The sequence below is a fragment of the Oncorhynchus mykiss genome, chromosome 1 (assembly GCF_013265735.2).
Source record: "Oncorhynchus mykiss isolate Arlee chromosome 1, USDA_OmykA_1.1, whole genome shotgun sequence".
Taxonomy (NCBI): Eukaryota; Metazoa; Chordata; class Actinopteri; order Salmoniformes; family Salmonidae; genus Oncorhynchus; species Oncorhynchus mykiss.
The window spans coordinates 75,289,022-75,315,105 of NC_048565.1; the positions used below are offsets into that span (position 1 = coordinate 75,289,022).

At 41.6% G+C, this 26,084-nt stretch overlaps 1 protein-coding gene across 6 annotated transcripts in view; it reads left to right on the plus strand.

Moving 5' to 3' along the window:
• The window catches only part of LOC110529439 (carbohydrate sulfotransferase 15), a 35,510-nt gene extending 13,037 nt beyond the window's left edge, over nt 1-22,473 (plus strand). Inside the window, exons 2-9 of one of the 6 annotated variants that reach the window (XM_021611656.2) lie at nt 9,777-9,921; nt 11,681-11,837; nt 11,988-12,330; nt 13,181-13,324; nt 13,831-13,987; nt 14,385-14,541; nt 20,525-20,668; nt 20,838-22,473. In XM_021611656.2, coding sequence (XP_021467331.2) covers nt 9,833-9,921; nt 11,681-11,837; nt 11,988-12,330; nt 13,181-13,324; nt 13,831-13,987; nt 14,385-14,541; nt 20,525-20,668; nt 20,838-21,131 — 1,485 coding nt within the window. In that variant the 5' untranslated portion in view covers nt 9,777-9,832 and the 3' untranslated portion in view covers nt 21,132-22,473. The other 5 variants (XM_021611628.2, XM_021611613.2, XM_021611650.2 and 2 more) reach the window with 5 other exon arrangements.
• Nucleotides 22,474-26,084: the final 3,611 nt, after the last annotated feature.

Sequence of the window (26,084 nt, forward strand, 5' to 3'; positions counted from 1 at the left end):
CTGGCATTACTAAAGTGCCTATAAGAACATCCAATAGTCAAAGGTTAATGAAATACAAATGGTATAGAGGGAAATAGTCCTATAATTCCTATAATAACTACAACCTAAAACTTCTTACCTGGGAATATTGAAGACTCGTGTTAAAAGGTACCACCAGCTTTCATATGTTCTCATGTTCTGAGCAAGGAACTGAAACGTTCAGTTAGCTTTCTTACATGGCACATATTGCACTTTTACTTTCTTCTCCAACACTTTGTTTTTGCATTATCTAAACCAAATTGAACATGTTTCATTATTTACTTGAGGCTAAATTGATTTTATTTATGTATTATATTAAGTTAAAATAAGTGTTCATTCAGTATTGTTGTAATTGTCATTATTACAAATAAATACATTTGAAAAATCGTCAGATTAATCGGTATCGGCTATTTTGGTCCTCCAATAATCGGTATCGGTCGACCTCTACTCTCCACAGATGTTAGATCGGGTTCAAGTCAGGGCTCTGGCTGGGCCACTCAGGACCTTCAGTGACTTGTCCCGAAGCCACTCCTGTGTTGCCTTGGCTGTGTGCTTAGGGTCGTTGTCCTTTTGGACAATGCCCCATTCTGAGGCCCTGAGCGCTCCGGAGCAGGTTTTCATCAAGGATCTCTCTATACTTTGCGCTGTTCGTCTTTCCCTTGATCCTGACTTGTCTCCCAGGCCCTCCGCTGAGTAACATTCCCACAGCATGATGCTGCCACCACCATGCTTCACCATAGGGATGGTGCCAGGTTTCCTCCAGACATGATGCTTGGCATTCAGGCCAAAGAGTTCAATCTTGATTTCATCAGACCAGAGAATCTTGTTTCTCATGGTCTGAGAGTCTTTAGGTGCCTTTTGGCAAACTCCAAATGGGCTGCTTCTGCACCTGCATTGCTTGCTGTTTGGGGTTTTAGGCTGGGTTTCTGTACAGCACTTTGAGATATCAGCTGATGTACGAAGGGCTTTATAAATACATTTGATTTGATTTGGCTGTCATCTGCCTTCTACTGAGGAGTGGCTGAAACATCTCAATGATGGTCAATGGAAACAGTGTGCACCTGCGCTCAATTTCGAGTATCATAGCAAAGGGTCTGAATACTTACGTAAATATGGTAATTCCGCTTTAAAAATGTTTTTTTAATAAATTTTTTATATTTTTGCTTTGTCATTGTTGGGTATTGTGTGTAGATTGCTGAGGGAAAAAATAATTTCATCCATTTTATAAGGCTGTAACGTCACAAAATATGGAAAAAGTGAAGGGGTCTGAATACTTTACAAATGCACTGTACGCTTTGATTGAAATTAGGTAGCCTCCTGTATGCTTGGTGTTTGAGGGTATTAAAATACAACCTTTTCTTCAGACAATATGTGTGGGCATATGCAGACGTTGCAATTGGAGGATACATTTTCCATAATGATATGCTATTCAATTGGCTACATCTGGTACAAACTTTGAGGAAATGTTGACGTCTGAATATATTCAGTTAAAAAAAAAAATCTTCACACTCCCATTCTAGAACATGAATGAAAGCGAGTACTTTAAAGGATGGAGACATCCCCTATGATAGCACTTTGTGTCTTTGAAAGCCTACCTAGGAATCCCACTGGGCTGCTGCCTGTGTGTGTGTGGTGTGTGTGTGTGTGGAGGGTGTGATGGAGGCTGTGAAATACAGGTGACTGCATAACCTACTCCCAATTAAAGGCCTGATATTCATGAATTACACAAGAACATATAAATCTGCCATTTTATATGAATTACAATCTACCTTTTAATATCGGACTGTCACAGCATTGTCTTCCTGGCGGTAGTGACGCTCTCTTGGACATTGGACATGGAGAGAGACCAGGGGTAATGGTCAGAGGGACATATGGAATGGAGTAGGGAAGGGTCAATGCAGATAATCTGGATAGCTTGCCTTGCGGTAGCATAGAGAATAGTCTATGACTTGGGTGGCTGGAGTCTTTGACCATTTTTAGGGCTTTCCTCTGACACTGCCTGGTATAGAGATCCTGGATGGACCCCCATTTCCTGTAGTCCACAATCAGCTTCTTTGTTTTGCTGATGTTTAGGGAGAGGTTGTTGTCCTGGCACCACTGCCAGGTCACTGACCTCCTCTCTATAGGCGGTCTCATCGTAGTCGGTGATCAGGCCTACCACCGTCGTGTCATCAGCAAACTTAATGATGATGTTGGAGTCGTGCGCTGCCACGCAGTCTTACAGGAGGGGACCAAGCATGCACCCCTGAGGGGCCCCTGTGTTGAGGGTCCTCGTGGCGGATATGTTGTTGCTACCCTCACCAACTGGGGCCCTGCTTTCAGCTTTATATGTCCCCTCCTCCACCAGTACCAGTACAGGTGTAGGGTCTTAATTTGATCACCTTGTTGCTTAGGGCCGGGACGATACCAGTATTGCAATACTCATTATTGTGATGGCAAGTAAAACAAAACACAAAGCGGATTTAACTTCTAATGTTGGAAACTAACATCATTATGTTGTTTTCATTTTTGCCATGGAAAAAAATATTATGAAACTGGTATCATCCCGGCCCTACTGTCGCAGGAAAACTTTCCTACAATGCAGGAAATGTAAAACTTGTAGTGTATTTGAGGTTTAAAAAGACTTCTGAAGTTTGTAATTTCCACTTTGAAATTTCAGACTTGGTTTTCCCTTACTTAAAATGTATCAACCCCTATAAAATGTTCATAAATTATAATCCACATAATAATTCACGTTTCCTGTTGCTGCAGGATTATTTTCCTGCTTTAGCAAACTAGCTTAAATTAAGATCCTACATTTGTACTAGTACCACCACTGATCTCTCATCCCGGAGACACAGTTTATGTATGCTCTGCTTGCATGCAAACTACATACTGGACCTACACCTTGTTTGCCTGACGACTCATACTGAATTTAATTCCTCTGTTCTATCGATCCCTACTTAGTGAGCTCAAAAAGTTTTGGGACAGTGACAAATGTTTTGTTGTTTTGGCCCTGTACTTGAAATGATACAATGACTACTACTAGTCTGTCAGCTTTAATTTGAGGTTATTTTCATCCATATCAGGTGAACTGTTTAGAAAGTCCAACACTTTTTGTATATAGTCCCCCCCATTTTAAGGGGACCAAAGGTATTGGGACAAATTCACTTATACACTACATTACCAAAAGTATGTGGACACCTGCTTGTCTAACATCTCATTCCAAAATCATGGGCATTAATACGGAGTTGGCCCCCCTTTCTACTATAACAGCCTCCACTCTTCTGGGAAGGCTTTCTAGCCACGAGCAATAGTGAGGTCGGGTACTGATGTTAGGCATGGCTCGCAGTCGACGTTCCAATTCATCCCAAAGGTGTTCGATTAGGTTGAGGTCAGGGCTCTATGCAGGCCAGTCAAGTTCTCTCACACCGATCTCGACAAACCATTTCTGTATGGACCTCGCTTTGTGCATGGGGGCATTGTTATGCTGAAACAGGAAAAGGCCTTCTCCAAACTGTTGCCACAAGGTTGGAACCAGAGTATCGACTTGAATTTCATTGTATGCTGTAGCGTTACAATTTCCCTTCACTGGAACTAAGGGGCCTAGCCCGAACCATAAAAAACAGCACCTCGTTCACCAAACTTTACAGTTGTCACTATGCAATTGGGCAGGTAGCTTTCTCCTGGCATCCACCAAACCCAGATTTGTCCGTCGGACTGCCAGATGTTGAAGCGTGATTCATCACTCCAGAGAACGTGTTTCCACTGCTCCAGAGTCCAATGGCTGTGAGCTTTACACCACTCCAGCCGACGCTTGGCTTTGCAGATAGTGATCTTAGGCTTGTGTGCGGCTGCTTGGCCATGGAAACCCACATTTCCCGCCGAACAGTTCTTGTGCTGACATTGCTTCTAGAGGCAGTTTGGAACTCGGTAGTGAGTGTTTATGTCAAATTATTTTTATGTGCAACATGCTTTAGCACTCTGCGATCCCATTCTGTGAGCTTGTGTGGCCTCCCACTTCGCTGCTGAGAAGTTGTTGCTCCTAGATGTTTCCACTGCCCCGGTACCGGGGAAGCTCTAGCAGGGCAGAGATTTGACAAACTGACTTCTTGGAAAGGTGGCATCCTATGACGGTGACACATTGAAAGTCACGGAGCTCTTCAGAAAGGCCATTCTACTACAAATGTTTGTCAATGGAGATCGCATGGCTGTGTGCTCGATTTTATAAACCTGTCAGCTACGGGCTAAAATAGCCAAATCCATCATTTAAAGGGGTCAAATTACAACACTTTTTTTGTTTTACATAGTCCCCCCATTTTAGGGGACCAAACGTATTGTGACAAATTCACTTATATGTGTATTAAAGTAGTCAAAAGTGTAGTATTTGGTCCCATATTCATAGCACACAATGCTTACTTCAAGCTTGTGACTACAAATTTGTTGATGCGTTTGCTGTTTGTTTTGGTTGTATTTCAGATTATTTTGTGCTCGATAGAAATGAATGGTAAATAATGTATTGTGTCATCACTCTTATTGTAAATAAGAATAGAACATGTTATTAATTAAAACTTCTACATTAATGTGGATGCTACCATGATTGCGGATAGTCCTGAATGAATCGTGAATAATGATGAGTGAAAACGTTACAGATGCCCAAAAAATGCTAACCTCCACTGTTACTGTAATGGTGAGCGGTTAGCATATCTTGGGGGTATGATATTTGTGCGTATAACTTTCCCACTCATCACTTTAACCTCAGTCATTGTATAATTTCAAATCCAAAGTGCTGGAGTACAGAGCCAAAACTAAAAAATATTTGTCACTGTCCCAATACTAATTTATTAATCTGCCATCCTAGAAGTTGTTTGTGTGAGGGGCGTTGTACAAAAAAAAAATAAGCAGTGATTGGAACGTCTCTAACAAATGTAACCAATCAAAGTTGATAACGTAATTGTTTAGGCCGGCTCTGGCCCAACCCATCGGTTTCTGGGACCAATCAGAACAGTCGGAATGTGTTTGCGTTCATAAGCGTAATGCTGAACTTACAAACGCTTCCTAATGTTTATCTGGCTGGCCTCACTCAGCTCAAAATAGATTACAATTTATCTCCTTGGCAGGGAATGAAAGCCACGTATAAATCTTGATATTTGTTCCTGCAGGCCCTAATACTCCAATTTAATTCAGAACACAGAGAAAGAGACAGTGAGACAGATTGGCCAGAGTGATGTGGATGGGTAGCCAGGCAACCACCTTGTGGAGAGGACCTCAAACACATTGCATTTTTTGGGGGTAATTGTATTTCTAACTCAGCTCAAGAGCATGTAGACATTGTGGGTAATCCAAATGGAAATTGGACTCGCATCAACCTTTGTAACATTGAGCACTCATAGTGTCTGCAAACATCTGCTCGGATATCCACAAGGATTCTAGATTATGGTAGAAATGACTGTGGGTGTGTGTTACTGTATCAATCATTCCCTTCCATACGGTAAAAAAATATATCAAATGTGTTTTAAATACATTTGCATATTTCCTCGAATGTAAGTAATGCCTGATAATATTATTAAATGAATGGTAATGACATCTAGTCTACATGGTGGCCAAAGTGGTTCCTAATTCGGCTTCTTAAATTCCTCTCTATGTATTCTAGGGCCCTATAACACGTATTGTAAGGTCCTATCAAGCGTTTTGTAGGGCCCTATAAAATCTACGTTGTGGAGAACACGGGCGGGATCACAGAATCCAGACATTAAAACTGATTTCAACAGTATGTGGCGCAGGGGTCTAAGGCGCTGCATCTCAGTGCTAGAGGCGTCACTACAGACCGTGGTTCGATTCTAGGCCGTATCACAACCGGCCGTGATTGGGAGTCCCATAGGGTGGCGAACAATTGACCCAGCATCATCCGGGTTAGGGTTTGACCAGGCTAGGAGCTGTAAATAAACATTTGTTCGTAGCTGACTTGCCTAGTTAAATAAATTTTAAAAACTAAAATATATACATACATACAGTGGGGCAAAAAAGTATTTAGTCAGCCACCAATTGTGCAAGTTCTCCCACTTAAAAAGATGAGAGAGGCCTGTAATTTTCATCATAGGTACACTTCAACTATGACAAACAAAATTAAAAAAGAAAATGCAGAAAATCACATTGTAGGATTGTTAATGAATTTATTTGCAAATTATGGTGGAAAATAAGTATTTGGTCACCTACAAACAAGCAAGATTTCTGGCTCTCACAGACCTGTAACTTCTTTAAGAGGCTCCTCTGTCCTCCACTCGTTACCTGTATTAATGGCACGTGTTTGAACTTGATATCAGTATAAAAGACACCTGTCCACAACCTCAAACAGTCACAATCCAAACTCCACTATGGCCAAGACCAAAGAGCTGTCAAAGTACACCAGAAACAAAATTGTAGACCTGCACCAGGCTGGGAAGACTGAATCTGCAATAGGTAAGCAGCTTGGTTTGAAGAAATCAACTGTGGGAGCAATTATTAGGAAATGGAAGACATACAAGACCACTGATAATCTCCCTCGATCTGGGGCTCCACGCAAGATCTCACCCCGTGGGTTCAAAATGATCACAAGAACGGTGAGCAAAAATCCCAGAACCACACGGGGGGACCTAGTGAATGACCTGCAGAGAGCTGGGACCAAAGTAACAAAGCCTACCATCAGTAACGCACTACGCCGCCAGGGACTCAAATCCTGCAGTGCCAGACGTGTCCCCCTGCTTAAGCCAGTATATGTCCAGGCCCGTCTGAAGTTTGCTAGAGAGCATTTGAATGATCCAGAAGAAGATTGGGAGAATGTCATATGGTCAGATGAAACCAAAATATAACTTTTTGGTAAAAACTCAACTCGTTGTGTTTGGAGGACAAAGAATGCTGAGTTGCATCCAAAGAACACCATACCTACTGTAAATACTCTCTTGAGAAACAAGATTCTCTGGTCTGAAACCAAGATTGAACTATTTTGCCTGAATTCCAAGCATCACATCTGGTGGAAACATGTCACCATTGCTACGGTGAAGTATGGTGGTGGCAGCATCATGCTGTGGGGATGTTTTCAGCGGCAGGGACTGGGAGACTAGTCAGGATCAAGGGAAAGATGTACTTGCACTTAATGCTGATTTGTTAAGGTTCTGACTCACTACAAGGCAGATGTGTCCAGTTTTATTTATCTTCATTACCACCACATGTAGTATTAACACACAAACACACTCTTCAGTGATTTAGAAATCGACTTGTGGTTCTGAAAGGCAATAACAAACAATGTTGTAAGCTATGCAACGGGAATATGTACTCAGGAAAGAATGGTGTAGCATCTATACCGGACTATTCACATAACAGCATATACATTTACAGCAGTATATTTATAAACATATCTCAGAGAGAGAACTAATTACTTAGACCAGGCTAGATTTATGGTCCTCTCCGCTGACTGGTGGAGATCTTATCTGAGTCTGGTGCCGGAGTCATGAATCTTACTGTGCATGCTGGAGCATGGAGGATGGTCTCTGAAACTCCTAGAACCTCTCGCCAGCTAGAGAGCTTATCAGATAAATCAAATGTGCATGCGGAAGCGCTCCAGAGGTCTAGAATCTTCTACTAACTTACTAACTTTAGCTGGCATATACACACTCTCTTCCAGTAATAGTAACATGCACCTCATACTCCTTTGTTTTTACATTGCTGCTACTCGCTGTTTATTATCTATGCATAGTCACTTTACACCTACCTACATATACAATTTACCTCGACTAACCTGTACCCCCGCGCATTGACTTGGTACCGGTACCCCCTGTATATAGCCTCATTATTGTTATTTTATTTTGTAACTTAAAACAAACTTTAGTTTATTTAGTCAATATTTTCTTAACTGCATTGTTGGTTAAGGTCTTGAAAGTAAGCGTTAAAGTCTACACCTGTTGTATTCGGTGGATTGATTTAATTTGATACTCATAATAGTAAATATAACGATGCAATAGGTTCATTAAAGCGGCAATATGTAAGTTTATAGAAATATGTGTTATAGAGCTGTCATTCTCATTGAAAGCAAGTCTAAGACGCGGTAGATCTGTTTTATGTGCCATATGTGTATGCTTCCTCTTCTTTAGTTTTGTTTTTGCATCTTTTACTTTTGGTTTTGTACATCAGCTTCAAAGAGCTAAAAATACTATATTTTTGGTTACATTTCCTAAAAATAAACACAGGCAACTTAGTTGCTAACCAGAACTTGCGCCATCTTCTTCAGTGACGCGACGGCTATGTGTGGCGCTGTGGGCTGACGTGGGTGCTGACAGGCGTCTCTTGGCAAGATGCACAGACTCCTCTTTGGGGCACCTCAACATCTCAAATATAGCAGGACAGAATCCGGCGATGCGAAGGACCATGTAAATACGTCTAGCTGGAGCTCGTCTGAGTGGTTGGCTGGATATGCACTCACCCACTTAATACTGATTGGTTTTATCCACTGTTATGCTGTACAGTTAACGTGACAGTGAGGCCCATCACACAGTCGCGCACGCACACACACACACACACACGCACACACGCACACACACACACACACACACACACACGCGCACACACACACACACACACGCACACACACACACAGCTGTTTCCATTTGAATGTGTTTTATGTGATTGTTTACTCTGCCTTTGTTAGAACCACAATCATTAGGAGCCATGCAGAGCAATGCAGAGTAATATACTCCATAGTAATAACATACAAACATAAGACATGATATTATACCTACAAATGATTGCTATAATATAGTATGAAACACAGGGATATTTACATGACATAAGAAATAACCATGTGAAAGAAAGAGAGACATGTAAGGCCTAAGGGGATTAAGGCATAGCTCTCTCTAGTTCCTGGCTACATATCTTATCTAATGGCATAGCTACTGTGCATGCGCTAGAGCAGAGAGCAGAGAGCAGACTGGAAAGTTAAAGAAACTCTACAGTCACTAGCATGTGATAAACACTTCTCATATAAAGGTCATTAGCAACACTCAGTATGTAGAATTGCAAATTGGCTATTGATAATATGGCAATAAAAATACCTGCATTAATGTTTTTTAGATATTTTTTTATATTCTTTTATATTCTTCTTTTGTTTTTATGGATTTAAACAAAAACTATACATTGTACAATGCTCCAAGAGTGTGCAAAGCTGTCATCAAGGCAAAGGGTGGCTATTTGAAGAATGTCAAATATAAAATATATTTTGATTTGTTTAGCACTTTTGTGGTTACTACATGATGCCATACATGTTATTTCATAATTTTGATGTCTTCACTGTTGTTCTACAATGAAGAAAATAGTAAAAATAAAGAAACTCTTGAATGAGTAGGCGTGTCCAAACGTTGACCAAACGTGACTGATAGTGTATATATTTTTTGAAATACTTTAAATACATTTTCCGATGCAATTAACATATATTTTGTTATACTTTTGTACATTTTTTTTAATAGATTTGATTTTTTTTTTTTTAATCTAAAATAGATATTTTTCTATATATATTTGTTCAGTTCTGGCTCCCACACTCCCACCTCCCCTCACAACCTCCTCAGCCCCGTCCTCCTCCTCCTCAGCCCCTGTCAGTTTCCCACGCAAGTTCCATCACAGATGCTTCTATATGGGCTTTAATGGTTATCTTGCCCTCTCTCCTTCGTACCTTGTTTTTACTCTTTCCTTCATATTGTCTATCCTCATCTCTCCGTCTTGCACATCTCCATCCCCTTCTTCTCTCTCTACAGAAATCAAGCCTACAATCCGGATGTTTAATGCTGGCTCTGGCAGACAATAACTTTCCATGGGTTTTACAGAGAGAGGACAGGAGACCCTCTCCGTCAGCAACACCAAGATCACGACCAGGAGAAGAACACGTTCAGCTGAGACCTTGTAAGTAGGATACAAACCTTTATACTACATAATGATGCATAGCTCAGTTGGTAGAGCATGGCACTTGCAGTGCCAGGATAGTGGGTTTGATTCCTGTGACCACTCGTATGTAAAAAATGTATGCGTGCATGGCTGTAAGTCGCCTTGGATAAAAGCATATTCTAAATGGCATATACTGTATCATATTATACATTGAATGTGTCTTTCAACTAAATGTGTTTTTAATTGCTGTACACTACAGGTTGTATGGCACATGGCTCAAGTAAAGTGTAACCCACAGTTTTTGACAGCCAGTGATAGAAATATAATATGTGATTATTTAAATTCACAGAGGTGTTTAGTGGTCTCTGTTTAATAAGGCCCAAGAGTGAATAGAACAACATTTATGCAATGAGAAATAACACTGAATTCATTGAATGTACCAAGTGTAATTCACTGTATCTGGGCGGGGGTTTAATTTCAACATCCAGAGTAATTGTTAACGTGTGTAAACTCTGGAAGAAAAGAAAGCAGGATGAATTATGGCTCCAGGAAGTGTGATGGAAGAGTTTGTGAAACATTCGGTCGGTCCTGTTTCTGGAATTCTTCAACACACAGGTCCAGAAATAATACTCGCTTTCTCTCTCTCTAACTTGAGGGAAAGACCTTGCCGCACTGCTCGTCCACCTGTATCAATACAGTACACTTTTGGTGTCACGAGAAAACCTTTCATCTCCAAAAACATAACATTTTCATGGATCAACCTTGTATTTCCTTGTAGGATAGAGATCTGGCGTGTTCTAAGAGGTTGATGTTTATTTTAGCCAACAGTGATGAAACTGTCTTCTTCTTTGATCAGCCCTAAACGCAGAGGATGAAGGTGCAGACTTACCATTATGCTCTCACATTATAAGCTTTTGTACCCACTGTATTATCCTTCTCCCTAAAGCAGGGGAGCGTTATCCGACAAGAACTCACACTCTCTCTGCTATGAGCTGCCTGTGAGGTTGTCATGAGTAATTGGGCTGAAGTCACCCTTGCTAGTGGAGGAAGAAGAATTCATCTGAGATGTCTCATGTTCGATCGCCCCTAACTGAACCCTCATCCTGGAATAATACTTAGCACCTGGTCAGGAAACAGCTGTGAGCTGTCTATAACACAGTCCAGGGCCCCTCAAAACACTACACCGTTGAAGGGGAAAAACGAATCACAGATTAATTGAGAATTGTCGTGTCCAAAAGTTTCCTCTGTTTTAAGCACCGTATGTGGTGTTACAGTACCTGGTGTGCCTACAGCAACATTTGGAGCAGTCATGATGGATGAACCCTCCACTGCTCCTCCACACACCTCCATCCCATTATAGATGTGCCTTGACGGCAGATGTGCCTCGAAGTCCCTCCCCTCTGACATCACCCATCCCCCTCCACACAGCTCTGTTCCATCAGGTCTACAGCATGTCTCTTACAGACTACAAACATGGTTCCATTCCTCAAATGGACTACACATATGGCCCACCCTGCCCTATGTAAGTTGAGAACTACAGGAAGAGACGCACAATGCCCTGTTTGGACGATGGGGATAACAGCCGCAGAGGCCTGCCCAGTGTCCTAGAGTTGAGGCGGGTTCCTCTATGGTCATTGGGGCCCCTGAGGAGTGTCAGAAAGGTCAAGGTTATCAGCTTCCTGCTAGGATTGACGTTGACCTTCCTCATCATGGCTTCTTACATCTTAACCTGGGATAAAAAGGGTCTGATGCTGACAATGTCACCGTTCCACCTCAGGACTATAGTCAACCCAAGCAGCACCCTCCCCCATAACCTGTCTTCTACCAAGGACTATACCAACATTAAGCTCCTGGTGAAGTGCATTACATCTAAGCTTGAGTTCAGCCCAAGGAAGCTGCCTCTTCTGAAGGACGTTGTCAATACGGACTCTCATGTGAGTATGAGCAGAGTATGTGTGCCGTTTTGTCTCAAGACAAAAATCCTTTCAAGCATTTATAATAGCAAATAAGATAATAGCATCATTACAATTGTCTAGAAGTGTTTGAAAGGTATTTTGACAATTTCTCTGTTTTGTCCTTCCCAGTTGTTTTCCGTTATTCCTCGTCAGTTCCTACCCAATACCAAGAGTCCATGCTGGTATGAGGAGCTCTCTGGGAAAACCAAAGTGGATCCTTACAGTAAAAACCTGTATGCAGTTCGCTCTAAGAGTTTCCGGACTGTCTGTGACTACCTAAGGAAACATTTCCAGGAACACTTGTACCACAGTGACGACAACAAGCAATACCGCCTGCGCTGTCTGCCATATTTCTACATCATTGGCCAGCCCAAATGTGGCACAACGGACCTGTTTCACCGACTGCTGCTACACCCGGAGGTCAAGTTCACCACCATGAAAGAGCCCCACTGGTGGACGCGGAAAAGGTTTGGTAAGCACTAGTCCCCGTCTTTACTTTGGTAGAGCTGCCCAGAGAACTTGGCTTCCATTGATTTGGATGGAAAACTTTTACATTGGCTTCAACAGCCTTTTCACCTTGCCAAAATAAATTTCTAGGGGGAACCACCAGTGATGTGTGGAATAACTTCTTCCCATTTATATTCATATTATATCTATTTTGAGGTAATATTGTGTGCTTATTTTCCTAATTGTTGTACCTACATTCTACACTTTGCACACTAGTAACAGTATAACTGAATGAAAACCCAAAGTGTTGTCTCTTTTATGATAATCATCTGCTTCTAATTTTCCTTACAGTTATTTTTCTAAGATTTGTACAGAGTGAGTAAGTGTTGCTCTGAACCTCTACTGTAGTGTGTGGGGGATGGATGAGACCAGGTCCAGCCATCCAAACTAGTGTCTGTTGTAATTAATCTAATTGAATGAGATGTTTAAGAGTCTGAGAGGCAGTGTAGGTGTCAGATCACACTCTAAGGAGAGCTATACTGTTGATCATGCAGAGCGCATTGATTTCAGGCTCCATCGCCAAGTGGGTTTGTGGGCATTCAAAGCAGCAGGGGGAAATGGTTTGGGATGTTGATCTTTGTGCTGACAATTGAATGAGAAGGGCATCTACATCAGGTCTCCTGGGGCCGTCTAGTAAGAAGTCTTGATCTTCTTTGAGCTCTGACAAGTGTGAAAATATGGACAGAACTTCCTCTCAGACTTTGATCACCTTTTGCTTTTGAGAAGGTCTATGATAGATCATAGATGGAAGTAGACGATAGTGACATTTGATTGAATGATGACGTCATTGACCACGGTGTTGCTCTCCCTTGCAGGTATCATCCATCTTAAAGATGGCCTCCTAGAACGCTTCCCTGTGGAGGATTACCTGGACCTGTTTGAACTGGCTGCCTACCACATCCAGGAGGGAATACTGGGGAATACCTCTGGAGACCACAGCCAGCGACACATTATTACAGGTAACCTACAGGTCATCGTAGGTCATTTATATCTACTGGATACATATTGAATTATAATAAAATTAGGTCAAGTTTTAAAATCTTTATAAACTCTTGGGATGTACTGCTTTCAACAAAGTGTGTGTGTGTGTGTGTGTGTGTGTGTGTGTGTGTGAGAGAGAGAGAAAGAGATGTTGTGTGATTACAAACCTCATTCAGTATTCACAGCCAGTCTAGGACCTTCGACACTTATTAACACCAGAAGACTGTTTGTTTCTCCTTCCTCCATTATCAGTTCTCTCACTCCATTATTCACTCCATTCCCTCTTAATTGGCTCTGCACTAACCAGCATGATAATGCCAACACTCAAAACTGACATTTAAGGGCAAGGTTTTGAAGTAGAATGTTGTTGCTAAAGCCACCATAAGGTCCAGTGTTATTGAGGAATTATGAAAGGCTACGACTGTTGTGTTATATGCAGTGTCAAGTGTAATCACATAATGGGTATCACAAATATGTTTGACAGGTGAAGCAAGCGCATCCACAATGTGGGACAACCAAGCCTGGAGCTATCTCCATGACTACCGGGCAGATGGGGAGCCTCCTTTCCTGGCCCAGGACTTCATCCACGCAGTTCAGCCCAATGCTAAAATCATTGTCATGCTCAGAGACCCAGTAGAGAGGTAAATATGTGGGAATTTTAATTTAGCAGTTTCTCACAGCAGGAAAATAATCATGCAGCAGCAGGAATTGTAAATGATTATGTGGATTATAATGAATGGACATTTTTGTAGGGGGTTGATAAATGTTTTGTTAGGGCAAATAAAGTCTGTCATTTCCACTTGAAAACATCAGACTTTAGAAGCCCTTTTAAACCTTGAGTACACCCTTCTCACACAACAGCGTGATCAAATTAAGTCCTATACCTGTAGGACTCAGTAATGTTTTGGCATGCTGTCACAGTTTTCACTATAGGAATATCTGTGCATTTGGTCAATGTAGCTGAAGAAAGTATGTTTTCTGGTTGGTGTGTGTGTGTGTGGGGGGGTGTGTGTGTGTGTGTGTCTCCCTCTGGTTTAGGTTATATTCAGACTACCTGTACTTCAACATGGCTAACAAGTCTGTGGAGGACTTTGACCTGAGGGTCTCAGAATCCCTACAGCTGTTTGAGGCTTGTTTAGCAGAAAACTCTGTGCGTTCCTGTGTCTACAACACAACCCTCTCCAATGCCATGACGGTGAGCGGGACTCTTATGAATAAATAATAAATATGCCATTTAGCAGACATACTTTACTCTTATTGCTGACATTGAAAATGTACAACACTCAACTGTATGTTCGTGCTGAACGATTAGTGATGAGTGCTTTTTGAGGTCGGTTCGATTAGGTTATTAAAAAATAATCACCGTTTTTGATTTTGGTATAGATCATTTTTTTAAACATTAAATGTATTATGAAATAATGACAAAAATATTTGAGAGCTTTTTAATGAATATCCCAAAGCCAAAAATAGTGAACAATGAATTTCCAAAACATTGAAAACATTCCATTGTTTCTGTCAGGTCCACATTGGGGAGCTGTCTGACAAAATCATTTGACCAGTTCTTCAAGTACAGTGAGCTCCAAAAGTATTGGTACAGTGACAATTGTTTTGTTGTTTTGGCTCTGTACTCCAGCACGTTGGATGAAATTATACAAAGACTATGAAGTTAAAGTGCAGACTGACAGTTTTAATTTGAGGGTATTTTCCATTTAGAAATTACAGTGCTTTTTGTACATATTCCCCCCATTTAGGGGACCAAAAGTATTGGTACAAAATCACTTACATGTGTATTAAAGTAGTAAAAAGTTAAGTATTTGGTCCCATATTCATAGCACGCAATGACTACATCAAGAACAGAATGTTTCTAAACCCTTTTACATTTATGTGGATGCTGCCTTGATTATGAATCATCCTGAATGAATTGTGAATAATCCTCCCCTGTTATTGTAATGGTGAGATATTAGCATGTCTTGGGGTATGAGGTTTGTGTGTAACTTTCTGACTCATTATTCACAATTTATTCATGATTATACATAATCCTGGTACTGCAGCATCCACATTAATGTAGAAGTGTTTAGAAACGTATTCTTATTTACAATAAAAGGGACTCAAAAATGACTCTGTACATTATCTACCATTAATTTCTATTGGGCACAATTAAACTGAAACACAACCAAAACAAACTGCAAATGTAACACGTTTTAGGAAAGACCCAGATGCAGACAGTGTCAAAGTAACAAAAGTTTATTACTAGAACATGGACGGACAAAACGACAGGTCAAGGTCAGGCAGAGGTCAGTAATCCAGATCAGAGTCAAAAGGTACCGAACGGCAGGCAGTCTCAGGGTCAGGGCAAGCAGAGGTCAATAATCCAGGGCGGTGTGACAAGGTACTGAATGGAAGGCAGGCCCAGGGCAGGCAGAATGGTCAAAACTGGGAAAACTAGAAAACAGGATGTTTTTTTAATTTTTATTTCACCTTCATTTAACCAGGTTGGCTAGTTGAGAAGAAGTTCTCATTTGCAACTGCGACCTGGCCAAGATAAAGCAAAGCAGTGTGACACAGACAACAGAGTTACACATGGCGTAAACAATAAACAAGCCAATAATACAAACAAGTCAATGACACAGTAGAAAAAAGAAAGTCTATATACAGTGTGTGCAAAAGGTAGACAATAAATAGGCCATAGGAGCGAATAATTACAATTTAGCAGATTAACACTGGAGTGATAAATAAGCAGATGATAATGTGCAAGTAGGGATACTGGTGTGCAAAAGAGCAGAAAAGTAAATAAAATAAAATCAGTATGGGGATTGGGTGGGCTATTTACAGATGGACTATGTACAGCTGCAGTGATCGGTTAGCTGCTCAGATAGTTGATGTTTAAAGAGGGAAATAAGTCTCCAACTTCAGCGATTTTTGCAATTCGTTCCAGTCACTGGTTGCAGAGAACTGGAAGGAAAGGCGGCCAAATGAGGTGTTGGCTTTGGGTACTACGTGTGGGTGTTATCGTGACCAGTGAACTGAGATAAGGCGGAGCTTTACCTAGGATAGACTTATAGATGACCTGGAGCCAGTGGGTCTGGCGACGAATATGTAGCGAGGGACAGCCGACTAGAGCCAACAGGTCACAGTGGTGGGTGGTATAAGGTGATTTGGTAACAAAACGGATGGCACTGTGATAGACTGCATCCAGTTTGCTGAGTAGAGTGTTGGAAGCTATTTTGTAGATGACATCGCCGAAGTCGAGGATCAGTAGGATAGTCAGTTTTACTAGGGCAAGTTTGGCGGCGTGAGTGAAGGAGGCTTTGTTGCAAAATAGAAAGCCGATTCTAGATTTGATTTTGGATTGGAGATGTTTAATATGAGTCTGGAAGGAGAGTCTAGTCTAGCCAGACACCTAGGTATTTATAGTTGTCCACATATTCTAGGTCGTAACCGTCTAGGGTGGTGATGCTAGTCGGGCGGGCGGGTGCGGGCAGTGAATGGTTGAAGAGCATGCATTTAGTTTTACTAGCATTTTAAGAGCAGTTGGAGGCCACGGAAGGAGTGTTGTATGGCATTGAAGCTCGTTTGGAGGTTAGTTAGCACAGTGTCCAAGGGAGGGCCAGAAGTACACAGAATGGTGTTGTCTGCTTAGAGGTAAATCAGGGAATCGCCCGCAGCAAGAGCGACATCATTAATATATACAGAGAAAATAGTCGACTCGAGAATTTAACCCTGTGGTACCCCCATAGAGACTGCCAGAGGTCCAGACAACTTGCCCTCCGATTTGACACACTGAACTCTGTCTGCAAGGTAGTTGGTGAACCAGGCGAGGCAATCGTCAGAAAAACCAAGTCTATCGAGTCTGCCGATAAGAATACGGTGATTGACAGTGTCGAAAGCCTTGGCCAGGTCGATGAAGATGGCTGCACAGTACTGTCTTTTATCGATGGCGATTATGATATTGTTTAGTACCTTGAGCGTGGCTGAGGTGCACCCGTGACCGGCTCGGAAGCCGGATTGCACAACGGAGATGGTACGGTGGGAATCGAAATGGTCAGTGATCTGTTTATTAACTTGGCTTTCGAAGACTTTAGATAGGCAAGGCAGGATGGATATAGGTCTGTAACAGTTTGGGTCTAGGGTGCCTTTGAAGAGGGGGATGACCGCGGCAGCTTTCCAATCTTTAGGGATCTCGGACGATACGAAAGAGAGGTTGAACAGGCTGGTAATAGGGGTTGCAACAATGGCGGCGGATAGTTTTAGAAAGAGGGTCCAAATTGTCTAGCCCAGCTGATTTGTACTGGTCCAGGTTTTGCAGCACTTTCAGAACATCTGCTGTCTGGATATGGTTGAAGGAGAAGCTGGGGAGGCTTGGGCGAGTAGCTGCATGGGGGGGGGGGCGTAGCTGTTGGCCGGGGTTGGAGTAGCCATGAGGAAGGCATGGCCAGCCGTTGAGAAATGCTTATGGAAATGTTCGATGATCATGGATTTATCAGTGGTTACCGTGTTACCTAGCCTCAGTGCAGTTGGCAGCTGGGAGGACTTGCTCTTGTTCTCCATGGACTTTACAGTGTCCCAAAACTTTTTGGAGTTAGAGCTACAGGTTTTGAATTTCTGCTTGAAAAAGCTAGCCTTTGCTTTCCTGACTGACTGCGTGTATTGGTTCCTGACTTCCCTGAACAGTTTCATATCGTGGGGACTATTCGATGCTATGGCAGTCCGCCACAGGATGTTTTTGTGCTGGTCAAGGGCAGTCAAGTCTGGAGTGAACCAAGGGCTATATCTGTTCTTAGTTCTGCATTTTTTCTATGATGGTGAGGAAATTACTTTTAAAGAATGACCAGGCATCCTCGACTGACGGGATGAGGTCAATATCCTTCCAGGATACCCGGGCCAGGTCAAATAGAAAGGCCTGCTCGCAGAAGTGTTTTAGGGAGCGTTTGACAGTGATGAGGGGTGGTCGTTTGACCGCGGACCCATAGCGGATACAGGCAATGAGGCAGTGATCGCTGAGATGCTGATTGAAAACAGCGGAGGTGTATTTGGAGGGTAAGTTGGTCAGGATAATGTCTATGAGGGTGCCCATGTTTATGGATTTAGGGTTGTACCTGATGGGTTCCTTGATGATTTGTATGAAATTGAGGGCATCTAGCTTGGTGGGCGGAGACAAGCACAAAAACAGGTGTAACAGATCAGGGTGTGGCAAAATGCAGTCAACAAATGTGTAGAGTCAAAAGCTTGATGTTGTCATTGTGTGCTATGAATATGGGAACAAATACCTAACTTAACTAATTTAATACACATATGTGAATTTGGCACAATACGTTTAGTCCCCTAAAATGGGGGGACTATGTACAAAAAGTGTTGTAATTTCTAAACTGTTCACCTGATATGGATGAAAATACCCTCAAATTGAAACTGACAGTCTGCACTTAACCTCATAGTCATTGTATTATATCAGTACTGGAGTACAGAGCCAAAACAACAAAAATGGTCACTGTCCCAATACTTTCAAGACTGCTTATTACCAACTACTACAACTATCAATGCAGTAGAGCTACCTCACAAACTTCCTCTATCCCTCTCTTCATTGTGTTGTGTACATTCCTCTCTCATGCGTTCTGTGTGTAGGCTATCCATCTCTGTCAGAACAGGCACAATGGATAATGGTAATTGTAGTTAATTACCATGTTTCTCTTCTGAACTAGGTTGAATATTTGCCTAATGAAAACTACAACTAAAATGTGCCTGTAATCCAGCGTGAATGACGTCCAGAATGATTTGATTTCTCTCTAGAGAAACAGAGCGTTGAGCTCACAAAAAAAAAAAACTAAATGGAATTCAAGTAATTGAACCGACGTTGGTCAATCGGTTGTTTAATAACAGAACCCCCCCCCACCACCACCCCCCCTCAGCACTACCGTAGGTGTTCAAGGTAAATGCATTGGAATGCATATCCTGTTGTATCACTGTTCTTGGTGGATAGTGTGTTGTCTAGATGGAAACATAAGAAAATTGTGCAAAAGCAAGAAGAAACACTTAGTTTGACTGCATTTATTAAGAGATCTGATTATGTAAACAAAGTGCATACAAAGTTAAGCAGAGATGGCTTTGTCTATGCCAAATTGTATTACTTAACTAAATAGATTCCATGCCAAATTGCGATCCATAACTCAGGACTTTTTTCCCCATGTCTAATAGGATTTGTTATTCAAATCACGGCCACTTCCTGGAAGGTGGTGAAAATGTGCTGTGACATATGCCTCAGTAGATCTACTGACTTGATAACTGATTAACTAATCAAGAACCGTGAAGTTTCCTTTCAGAACAGATTCGACTGAGATGCAGTTACTGTAAGTCATTTAGGAAGTAGTTGTCTCTGGAAATATTGGCATTTATTTCCAGAAATTCTTATTACTGTTTTAACTATTTTACTACCCTGAAATGGATATTGGCTCAGTTTTATACAGGCACAGTATGTATGCTTTGTTTAGTTTATTTGGATCCTCATTAGCTGTTACACTTTCAGCAGCTACTCTTCCTGGGGTCCACAAGTTTTAATGCTGTAAACATTTCCTTACTTGGGTGCAGCTGTCATAGCCTGGGGCACAGCTAGTTTACATAGGAAAAGCACAAATCTAGATACCTACTGCCAGAGATGTACACTACTGTTCACACTGTTCTACATACATCTCAGCCTGATTTGTGGTAGTAATGTCATTGTATTGGTGCCAACATGGGGCTCAGAGTTCCGTGTGTACCTATTAAGGCACATCGTTTCTAAGTAAAATGCATTTGATGTTCAGCAACGTGAATGTCATTGTCAACCGGCATGAATGTTGACCTACAGTAGCTCCCCGTTTACATTTGACTTCTGAATCCATGCTGTTGAGCTTATGATCATTTTAAAAATATGTAATGTTTTTCTCAGAAGGTGCCACTTCTCTTTTTGCTGCATCTGCAGAGACATAATTACTTTTGTCGGTTGGTCTCTAGCACTCCCTGCAGGTTAGCTTGTGTACTGTTAACAGGAGTCATGCTGTGGTCTCTAGCACTCCCTGCAGGTTAAGTTGTGTACTGTTAACAGGAGTCATAGCATGTAGCTTGTTCTCCACCTTCACAATGAAGCCTTAGAGTTATGGAAATCATATAGAAGTCTTACCTGCAGTGTTTGTTGTGATCCTCTCCAGGTCAGACTGAACCTAGGACTGTATAGTGTCTTCCTGCTGGACTGGTTGACTGTCTTCCATAGAGATCAGATCCTAGTTCTGCAGTTAGAAGATTACGCTGCCAATCTGAGACTCACCATACGTAAAGTCTTTGACTTCCTAAATGTGGGTACGTACCGGGATAAAAACAGTTATTCCACTGATACTACATCAACATCCTAGGTGTGTCCAGAGTTAGGACACAATGTTGGTGATGCATGTCTGCTTCTTCCTCTGTGTGAATTTCAACATCTACTGATCCTGTATGTGTCTGTCTTTACTGCATGTCCCTCAGGGCCTTTATCTGAGCAGACGGAGGCAGCTCTCACCAAGAGGCCCATGTCCAACACACGGAGAGCAGCAGACAGGAGCCTGGGCCCCATGCTGCCCAGCACCAGGGACCTCCTCAGGGAGTTCCACCAGCCATTCAACCACAAACTGGCCACAATCCTGGACAACAAGGTCTTCCACTGGACAGAGACATAAGGAATGGCTCCACCTCAGATGGATACAGACCCGAGGAATAAGTACTGTACTAAATCCCCCATGGTCATTTGAGTCCTATGAGATGAACTGTCAAGTGGGATAAGCCATGGGACATGAATTAAGTCACAATGGGAGAACATATAGTCAGTAAAATGTATGAGGTGCTCCGAAGACCTGAGCAATGCATCTGTCTAGTGCTTGAAGTTTTTCCTTTTGTTTGCCTTTCGTGATGATGCATTGACGGCGGTGCCCTTATACTGTATATTGTAGAATCGTTTGCTTTTTGTAGGAAAGACTCTTGGAAAATGACTGGGGTAGACCCTGATGGACTACTCCCTCTAGTGGGAAAGCTTTGACACGACAAATATTGAGAGTAGAAAGAGAGCCTTCACATGCTAATGATTGATAATTTTAAAATACTGTTTGCCACTGGGTATTTTACTCTCAATCATTGTGAAACCATTATGTAAAAAACAATTTGGGAGCAAACAGTACAATGGATTTTATCATGATGTTGCCTACAATTTTCTTTAAACAAACATGAAACACCCCGTCTTCAACGCCATACGCTGTTCTTTTTAACTACATTCAATTAAGTAAAGGGCAAAGAAGTGACCACGTGGTCGTAACCTGCTTTTTTAATGTGAAATATGGTGATGCCATTATACACTGGTCTAGACTCACAATGGACACATCCTCACACCAGAGGGCAACAGAACCACAGAGACACACTATGGAATCTAATTTCCCACCAATGCAAACTATCTTCTCACCAAAGACTGGCAAATTTGTTTCTAACTTATATTTTCCAGTAGTTTTCTTGTTTGTACACGCTCTGCACATGGACACATTTTACGTAAACTCAAGCATCAAGCCTAACTTGCCTGACAGGCCGCCCCGAGGTGATGAGGGTAGGCGACAACACATTCGCCACGCTGACACTCAACATGGGGGACCCTTAGAGGTGCATGCTTAGTCCCCTCCTGTACTCCCTGTTCACCCACGACTGTGTGGCTGCACACGACTACAACACCATCGTTACGTGTGCCGATGACACGACGGTGGTAGGCCTAATCACTGACGATGATGAGATGGCCTATAGGGAGGAGATCAGAGACCTGGCAGTGTGGTGCCAGAACAACAACCTCTCATCTTGGAGCACCAAGTCTGGGTGCTAAAGGCTCCTGAACAGCTTCCACCCCCCAAGCCATAAGACTCCTGAACAGCTTCTACCACCAAGCCATAAGGCTCCTGAACAGTTAGTCAAATGGCTAGCAGGACTATTTGCGTGGACCCCTTTTTTTTGCACTGACTCTCTTGCACTGGCTCTATGCACACTCACTGGACTCACACATACTATACTGACACTCCCTCCAACACACACGCTCACACACACACACACAAAACACATGCATGTTGATGCCACACACACACACACACACACAAACTAACACATAGAAACACGTTCACACTCTTCACATACGCTGCTGCTATTCTGTTTATTATCTATCCTGATTGCCGAGTCACTTTTACCCCAACCTACATATACGTATTACCTCACCTCAAATATCTTGTACCCCTGCACATTCGGTACTGGTACTTGTATATAGCATTGTTATTGTATTGTGTTACTATTTCCTTTTTATTTTGCAAATTGTTCTTACTTTTTAACTCTGTATTGTTGGGAAAGGACTTGTAAGTAAACATTTCACCGTGAAGTCTACACCTGTTGTATTCGAGCGCATGTGACAAATAAAATGTATTTGATAACTTACCAGCCACCCACTTGCATCTCTAGTCAATTTTTGATGTGTCTCAGCACAGGTTGACGTGTTTTTCAAGTGTTTTACTGTCATAAGAGTCCTTGACTCAAATCACACACTACACTGAGTATACAAAACATTAAGAACACCTGCTCTTTCTATGACATAAACTGACCAGGTGAATCCAGGTGAAAGCTATGATCCCTTATTGATGTCACCTGTTAAATCCACTTCAATCAATGTAGATGAAGGGGAGGAGACAAGTTAAAGAAGGATTTTTAAGCCTTGAGGTAATTGAGACATGGATTGTGTATGTGTGCAACTCAGAGTGAATGAGCAAGACAAAAGATTTAAGTGCCTTTGAATGGTGTATGGTAGTAGGTGCCAGGCACACCGGTTTGAGTGTATCAAGAACTGCAACGTTGCTGGGTTTTTCACGCTCAACAGTTTCACGTGTGTATCAAGAATTGTCCACCACCCAAAGGACATCCAGCTAACTTGACACAACTGTGGAAAGCATTGGAGTCAACATGGGCCAGCTTTCCTGTGGAAGGCTTTTGACACCTTGTGGAGTCCATACCCCAACGAATTGAGCCTGCTCTGATGGAGAAAGGGTTGCAGCTAAATATTAGGAAGGTGTTCCTAGTGTTTTGTACACTCAGTGTATATACTGTACCTTATAGTGCACTACTGTTAGCTTGGTGACTACAAATTGCACTAAATGGGCTATATTGTATTATTTGAGACGAATCCAGAGGAACTGTTCACACAAACAGTATTAACTTCCCTAATGAACTGGTAAAAAAGCAGCAAGCTCATATTTTCACATGCAAATTTGTTTTGTGGCAAACTGTTGTGGTGACTTGTGAACTTCTGGGAAACAATTCTGGGCAACTTGTGGCGAACATTCTACTGTTTGCTGCAAACTCATTATGAATATGTAAATTAAATTATATATTTGGTTACTTTTGTATATTAACCAAAATAAAATGGCTTATCTACATAAACCAAATAAAATATAACTTTACATGAGCTTCCTTCTTGCAGAGAAAACCTACTTAATATACCATATGTATTCAATGTATTAAACAGATACAAATAAATCCAATACATCTTATCTCACATTGAAAACATTATGCCAAGTGCTACAATATTAACTTTGAAATCATCCGCATGCCAATGAAGAAAAGAGCAAAGACGGAATATTTCTCCAATAAATTGTTTCATATTTTCATGTATAGTAGCTATAACATTTACATGTGAGAAATGTGAACACTATGGGGATGTTGACCTTAGGATGTTTAAAGGGGCAACTACAGAAATGATGTGAGGCAAGTGACAACTGAGCAATGAGCTTTCAAACCCAGTTCAGGGCTATTGACTTACCGAGTGAACATTGGAGATTTCGGACCTGTGGAAGTCCTTCTTCCAAAGCTTGTTGAATACATGCACTTTAACAATCAGAAAACACAAAACAAATGCATCATTAAGATACTGAGAACATTTGATATTTTGCCATCTTAAAAGGTATACTCACTAGCTAATGGACAGGCTTGGCAATCTGTCTTTTTTACAACCGACATAACAAATATTACAGTTTACTATAGAATAGTATTGTACTTACTATATCATTCTATAGTATTCTGTAAACTGTAGTGCTTACTATATAATTTCATAGTAATCTGTAGAATACTATACTACACACTGTATTGATATGCTAATGTGCCATTTGCACATGCCATGATCATTCCCCTCCTCCATATCCCAATTTGTGCCACTTATGATGGAAAAACCTACATGCCAAGTATATACCAGCTATTGTGTTCTCTACAGGTTATAGAAAAGAGCAAAAGCGCTGAACCTAACTGGTCAGACCACCGGCCTACCCATCTACCTACAGGTTATGGACAATTTGCTTGTTTAGTCTTTGTCCAGTAAGTTTCCTCAAGGAGAAAGCCCCCAAAAATATATATAAAATGTATTTAATTTAAAAGGTAACAAACAAAAGGTAATTTAGAAAACATCACAGTAAATACTACACTATACTACAGTCCTCAAAAACACTACAGTGAATACTGTAGTATATACAGTGTATTTGGAAAATATTCAGACCCCTTGACTTTTTCCACATTTTGTTACGTTACAGCCTTATTCTAGAATTGATTAAATCGTTTTCCCCTCTCATTAATCAACACACAAACCCCATAATGACAAAGCAAAAACAGGTTTTTGTATTTTTTTAATGAATGTACTAATAAAAAAACAGAAATATCACATTTACATAAGTATTCAAACTCTTTACTCAGTACGTTGTTGAAGCACCTTTGGCATCGATTACAGTCTCGTCTTCTTGGGTATGACGCTACAAGCTTGGCACACCTGTATTTGGGCAGTTTCTCCCATTCTTCTCAGCAGATCCTCTCAAGCTCTGTCAGAATGGATGGGGAGCACAGCTGCACAGCTATTTTCAGGTCTCTCCAGAGAGGTTCGATCGGGTTCAAGTCCGGGCTCTGGCTGGGCCACTCAAGGACATTCAGAGACTTGTCCCGAAGCCACTCCTGCGTTGGGTTGTCTGTGTGCTTAGGATCGTTGTTCTTTTGGAAGGTGAACCTTTGCACCAGTCTGACGTCCTGAGTGCTCTGGAGCAGGTTTTCATCAAGGAACTCTCTGTACTTGGCTAAGTTCATCTTTCCCTCGATCCTGACAAGTCTCCCATTCCCTGCCGCTGAAAAACATCCCCACAGCATGATGCTGCCACCACAATGCTTCACCATAGGGATGGTGCCAGGTTTCCTCCAGACATGACGCTTGGCATTCAGGCCAAAGAGTTCAATCTTGGTTTCATCAGACCAGATAATCTTGTTTCTCATGGTCTGAAAGTCCTTTAGGTACCTCCCTGACCAAGACCCTTGTCCCCGATTGCTCAGTTTGGCCGGGCGGCCAACTCTAGGATGAGTCTTGATAGTTCCGGACTTCTTCCATTTAAGAATGATGGAGGCCACTGTGTTCTTGGGGACCTTCAATGCTGCAGAAATGTTTGGTACCCTTCCCCAGATAAAGTATAAATAAGGTAAGTAAGGTATTTTTGTTTTTTATTTTTAATTCATTTGAAAAAAAAAGCTGATTTCACTTTGTCGTTATGAGGTATTGGGTGTAGATTAATGAGGATTGTTATTTTCATTTAATCCATTTTAGAATAAGGCTATAACATAACATGTGGAAAGAGGGAAGAGGTCTGAATACTCTCTGAATGCACTGTAAATAAAATAATACAAAGCTATAATATTTTTTCA